This window comes from Egretta garzetta, unplaced genomic scaffold, assembly GCF_000687185.1.
Source record: "Egretta garzetta isolate BGI_Z169 unplaced genomic scaffold, ASM68718v1 scaffold377, whole genome shotgun sequence".
In the NCBI taxonomy this organism is placed as follows: domain Eukaryota; kingdom Metazoa; phylum Chordata; class Aves; order Pelecaniformes; family Ardeidae; genus Egretta; species Egretta garzetta.
In genome coordinates this window covers 569,472-575,918 of record NW_009260339.1, presented here as the reverse complement: position 1 = coordinate 575,918, position 6,447 = coordinate 569,472, and the positions used below count along the sequence as shown (strand labels likewise).

General features: G+C 41.5%; 1 protein-coding gene across 1 annotated transcript; it reads right to left on the bottom strand.

Moving 5' to 3' along the window:
* Nucleotides 1-1,261: 1,261 nt before the first annotated feature.
* ALG11 (ALG11 alpha-1,2-mannosyltransferase) lies at nucleotides 1,262-6,264 on the bottom strand (the record flags this gene model as incomplete). Its single annotated transcript, XM_009642617.2, has 4 exons — nucleotides 1,262-1,629; nucleotides 3,709-4,640; nucleotides 5,365-5,594; nucleotides 6,151-6,264. Coding segments are annotated over 4 exons (1,548 nt in total), but the record flags the coding sequence as incomplete, so codon positions are not given.
* Nucleotides 6,265-6,447: the final 183 nt, after the last annotated feature.

Here is a 6,447-nt window from a genome sequence, read left to right as displayed (position 1 = left end):
ACAATACTGCTCTGACAGTACTTGCTTGAGCAAATTCCTGATTGCGTACTCTCTTTAACCATTTCTGTATCACGTAAGAAAGTCTCCTAGACAGTGTACTCTATTTCCCTAGCTCAATCAATGCCTTGTTTTAAGCAGCTCTTCCCACTTTTCGTAATCTCTATGTACTGCCGATAACAGCTTTATAATCCATCGTTTCATTTCCCCAGTACTGACCTCACCTAGTATCACCAACTGCTCAGCAGCTTTATATAGTAGCAGTAAAAGGGTTTATCAGCACCATGAGAACCAGGCACTCCCCAATTCTTAGTAAAACATGGAACAGTAGGTTCTTCCAACCATATTTTTTCATGTACAAAATTTCATATAGTCCAGGTGAAGCTTAAATAGTGGGAAAATCACATCCTAAAATTTAATTTCAGCAGTACTTCTTTCATTTTGTACTTAGTTTGGTAAGATACCAAATACTGCTTTGATAGCTCAGAAAAAGACTATATGTTTTTCCATTTTTGATACAAAAGCAGATGTCCAATTTTTAAACATTTTGTTCACTGTGTTCTCAGTTTGATAATAAGCAGTAGTTTAGGGCTTTAACTTTCATGTTTATGTAGCATTTAATTATGCCCTTTAATCTACACCCCTCTATTCCCTAAGAACAGAAAACCTTTCAATAGAATAGGGTTGGAAAAATACCATTAAGCTGTCATACTGTGAAAAGGCATATGAAATAGCTCATATAAGGATCATAGACAAGTGCAATTATTACACTTATTAAAAAGCAAGCTAGCAAACCCACCATATGATTAACCTAAAGGAATCACTGTAGGTAATGAAATCTCCAGAACAACAATTAAAATCCCACATAATAGAATTTTGCCACACAATGGTGGGACAGCAAATTGAAAATGTGCTACAGATTCTGGAAAAAAAAAAAAAAAAAAAAAAAAAAAAAAAAATTCTGGGTACAAAAGGTATCAAAAAAAAAAAATGTTGACTTCAAAAAGTGTGGCTGTGGGTGAAAAGTCATGAAATGGGTGGAGACTGAAAGTAAAGTATTCAATAAATAAAAGAGCTTCCAGATGTAGTTCTGTTACCAAGGAAAAATGATGATGGTTCTGCAAATCCAGAGGTTTTTGCAGTGCACTGTACTGTCATGTAGCCAACGCAGGAAACTTTCAGGAGCATTTCTTTTCCAGGAAACAAATCTCTATTATATAAAACTGATACTCTGACAGAAAGAAAAAAAACCTCTTTATTGCATGGGACCAAGGGCTCATAGATCATGTATATATTTACAGGTGACACAGTCAAATATAGAAAGTTAATTTTATTCATATACATTTGCACTAATATACATTTATTTAAATAATGGCTCCACAGATAACAGGAATGTCTCTTCAAAATGCTGGTCAGAAAACCTCTGCACAGACCGACGAGCGTTTTCTCTGATCTCTAACCTTTTTTCAGGGGACAAAGAGAGGATATAAGCCATCATCTCAGCGTAATTGTCCTCATTTTCTGCTAGGAAGCCTGTAATATGTCCTTCATAGGGTACCACAATATCTAATTTGGGGCCTCCAGAATTGTGAGCCAGGGTAACTGTGCCAGCTGCCATACATTCAACTACTCCTGTAAAAGATAGAAAATACACAGATATGAATGTGCACAGCACGTACTTTGGCTTTCTGTAAGGCACTAGAAAGTTAAAGCCACAGTAAAATTCACCCAGAATTGTAATTTACTATAGACTGCCATTCCTGATCAGTTTGAAAAATACAGAGTAAATGGTTTCATAAGAAAAATAAGCTTTTCAGCCCTAAGGACTGAAATGATAGTTTCTTTTCTATAAAATTAATATTAGAAATCCAATATAATTGGTTGAGTTGTGGTTCTTGTAACATAATTGATTTACCGGAGATAGAATCTATCACCGGTATATACAGTGGGGAAAAAAAGCGAGATACTGAAACAAAGGTAAAGATAAACATGGAAAGTAGCTCTGTGACAGAACACTGCAACACTGCTTTTATGGTACGGTGACAGCTGTAAAAATAAATAAAAATTAGAGCTGAACGTAACTGTATTCATTTTCTCATTCACACTGAAGATTTTTAACATTTAGAAAGACTCTGAGAGAAAAGCTGATGAAGCACATTTCAATCTGGTGATATTCAGAGGTTCAGTCTTTTTCAGGTTAACAGATCTTTATAGCTTTTGACTATTCAGCAAAACAAACCAGTAAAAATTGTTACCGCTGCATCTGTATTTTTGATGGACGAAATTTTAATGAAATGGGAATCTGAGAGCAAGCTTTCCTGAGCCAAAAGCAGTGGAACATGAATAGCATAGAGTGTATACATCAACTTCAGCTCTCCTCCATGGTTCCAGAACAGACCTCAGAAATCACTTCAACCGTCCTTCTCCGTTCTGATTTGATTTTTAAAAAATTCCCCTAGCTCAAAAATTGTCAATTGTAAATAGTGCTCCACAATTTTGGAACATGTTTTTTACAGGTGAAAAGCCATTGGAGATGGAGGTGAAATCATGCTGAAATTCAAAATCACAGTGTGATTGTATCACTTTTTTACAATAATTTCTTAATTAAACTGGTTTATGGGGGAAAAATAGGAGAAACTGTTATTTCCATTTTGTGGCAGTTCTTCTGGGGGACACTTCAGAGTAAATTTTTTTATACCAGGTTCCTACAGGCTATAAACTACTACTCCTGATATTTACTTAACTTGTATTCTAATAAAGTCTGATGACATTAACTGCAGTTTAGCCACATTACAGCCAAGTACAGCATCCATCTGCTTGGCTGCTAACTTTTGTAGATTTATGACAGATGGGCCACCTTAGATTCCCTTTCCAAGTCAGGACTCGACTAATCCCAGTAAACTGAGCCCAACGCCTTAATTCTGTATCATCGCCCACTGCAAACCAGGTCCCAGCTCCTCTTTGGCGTTCTGCTCCCTGCTACGGCAACTGATTTAAGGACTTGATTTACTCGCCTTAGCACAGGTGCCTAGCACAATGAGATGACCAAGGATACCCCGTGGTGTCCATGTGGGGCTTATGAATACAGACACAGGATCTGCAGGAGACTCACACCGCTGAAAGAGTGGCTAGAGCTCATGACATACAGCAGACATTTCAAATGGCAATGGAGGCAGGTTAAACACACCCAAAATCCCTACACACGGATGCCTACACATGAACTGTCTAAGCTCCCCCTGCAGTCAGCGGAGCCAACAGGGCACCATCTAAAGTGCTTACACAGAAGTACCTAGTGCCTTTTGAGGCTCTGTTGGGTATGGGAGGTATCTGCGTGAGGCTGGCAAACCTAACACAGAACCTTAGGGTTACCCAGGATCTTGCAGAGCGACAGCTGGACGTCAGGCAGAACATCCTGGGCAGCACAGACAGGACTAGGCTGCCTGTTTAGGTGCTCATAATTAATAGTCTGTGATATTTGCAGCCCTTCAGCTTGCACTACAGTAGCACCTAGCGGTTAGTCATCTCAATTGGTCCTGTAGGCTCTGCCTCAGCTACATCACCTCCGACCAGAATGGGAGTCAGACACGTGCTTGGCACACAGACCTCTACGCTTAGACACGTACCCCAAGGAGCCGTAATCATGAACTGAAGCCCTCCCCAACTGTGTCCCCAGCTGGGACAAATGGCCGAACCCTGAGGGAAGATACTGACCGATCCCGAAGTGCTCATTCCACATCGTGTGCAGGCCGATGGTGGCCTCGGCCAGGTGTCTCTTCAGCTCCTCAAAGGGAATGTTTACTCTGAACATCACGTCATTACTAACTCCCAGCTCTTCACAAAGATGTTTAAGGTTATCTACACGCTCTTCATCTTGCCGGTTACGACAGCCTCCAATTAAGATAAGCTTCAAGGAGGGCTGCTGCTCCAGTCTCTTTTCTTTCAGCAATTTAGCAAAGGCTCTGATTTGCAAAGGATGATCTTTTTCAGGCCTGAACTGGCTGACGGAAACAATGGAATATTCAGCGGTGCTCTTTTCCTCTTCCAGTGGAATATCCAGGAAGGTCTGAACATCGCACGGTGGATACACAACGCTAGTGCAAGCCCCAGCTCTCCAGAGCGAAAGGATGTGATTCAGCGTCCAAGAAGAATTAACCATAATCACATCACTGCAGGAACCAACCAATCCGTACATGAAAGCAAAGAAGTAGTAGTAGATGAGTTTAAATTTGCTGAAAAGAAGATTGTTTGTAATGAAGGCTGCATTGTTAAACCTGGTATCCTGATTCCTGACGACAGAAAGCATGTCAGTGCTGATTGTGGGATAATGGACATAGCATCCAACACGACAACCTCCTAAATATTTAAAGAGGGGAAGCGTGAAGGCATAACCCATCGAGTCAATATAAATATCAGGAACACACTTCAGAAGAGCTTCCCAGCCGAGAAACACGGATCCTAAACTTTGTCCCAGCAAAGTGAAGTGAGGGTAAAGGGAAGCTTTCACAAGGTAGCGTTTTTCTAGAAATACAAACTTCACAGGATGAGTTAATTTAATATTGAATCTTCGGAAAGCGCCTTCCACTATTTCTTCTCCAGTGGCATCTCTATCGCCAGTGTAAACAACACACGTTACATTTCTGTACCTGCAAGAGTAAAGAAAAAGAATTTCACACATTCTTCTCTTCAAGTTTTGTAACATGAAACTAAAATAGTACCCATTCAAAACTACTTAAAAAGTATGTGAGAACAAATGTCTGGCCTAGCTCTGAAATGACCTTAACTAAATTATACTTTTCCTTATACTTCCATGGTTTTTTTTTCTGATCTGCAGAAAAATAATGTGGTTGAGGTCTTGGGGAGTACTTTTTTTTTTTTTTTAAATTTTTTTTTGAGTAGAATGTAAAGAGAGCTGAGTATTATTCTACAGACTTAAGAACACCCTGCCCTACATTAGGCGATGTCTGTCTAGTGCATAGCATGAGTAAAATGCAGAAGACTCTGCAAGCCAGTGGATGTGCCAATGGTAAATCCACTTTAGATATTAACTTGTTTTGCCTCCTGCGCCAAGAGGCAAGTATCAAGATTACCAGTTATCTACTGACGAGTTATGCCTATACAAAGTTCCACACCAGTACTGGAAAAGGAAGGAGGGGTTCTTCCAAGGAGAGAAAGAAGTAGCGAGAGACGCCACAGCAGGACAGATCAGAATCTGGGTAAGGGATGAAGTGGAATGGTGCAACCAGGTGAAACTCAGACTTAAAAAAAAAAAAAAAAGTAGGACCAGCATGTAAAACGCCAAAATGAGCATAAATAATACCATCAGTAGCTGAGAATGAAATACGGTATTTGATAAACATATATGCTTACTTTTTCTGGAGCGTTCTTATGGCACACCACAAGACTCTCTCCCCTCCACCACCTGCATTGCAATATGGGTGAAAAAATGCAACCAGCAATGGCCGCCTCTTTTTCCTGCTGAGGTCAACTGTTTTTTTCTTTGTTGTATCCAGAGCCGTATTCCCCACAGTAGTACCACCAAGCAGACACACAAAATCCCACTTAGAAATAACGCAGGGACTAACAATGAGCACAGCAATCTGAAACAAGACAGAAATTTTAAAATATAAAATTGCTTTAAAGAAATACTGTGTGTGCAATTGAGAGAGAAGGGCTCGCAGGTAGAGCTACAGGGAGCTCAACAGTTTCATGAGTTCTTCTAATATCTGTGTATCATTTCAACAACTATGGGGAAAAAAAATTACTATTCTACATTGTTTAGGCAAAGGTATTTTTCCTACTGTTACCTTTCAATCGTTTATTGCTGTTTATTCATGCCATATATCTATCTCCACCTGCCATATGCACCATACAAGTTGCATGCCCTTAGCAATCTGGCAGAACACAAGTAGCGAAGCCATTTCAATAGGTTTGTAAGCCTCTGCTTCAGTCCAAGCCGCTGTCTGGCCTGCCTTAGTGCAAAGGGCTTCGCTGCAGAGCTGCTTGGGCCAGCCTGCAGTGCATGACCCAGAACCTGCATTCCCCATCCCCCTGAGGGGTGACGAGTTGTATCCATTGCCCAAAAAAGCTCTGAGCAGTTTCTCCGTTGGGAGACCCGTTTCCCCGCTCTCTGACAGGGCCATTCCCCCCGCTCACCGCCGCCTCCCTGCGCGGCTCTCCTAACCCAGGAACGGCAGGGTTCCCACAAAGTCTCCTCTTGGCCTGCAGAGCTCCACAGGCGCCAGAGCCTGGATTCTGATGCTGTGCTACGCGTCATGACAAACGTCATTTACTCGACACTGAAGGGGTTGCCCACGGCGGGCCACGCGTCACGATTGACACGTCAGGTAAGACAACACGTTCGTTTTCGGGATGAAGAAGCGGAAAAGCACGTTAACCCATCCGAGGCCGGCGGCAGAGCGAAAAGGAGGCGGGCAGGGACCCGTCCCCCCG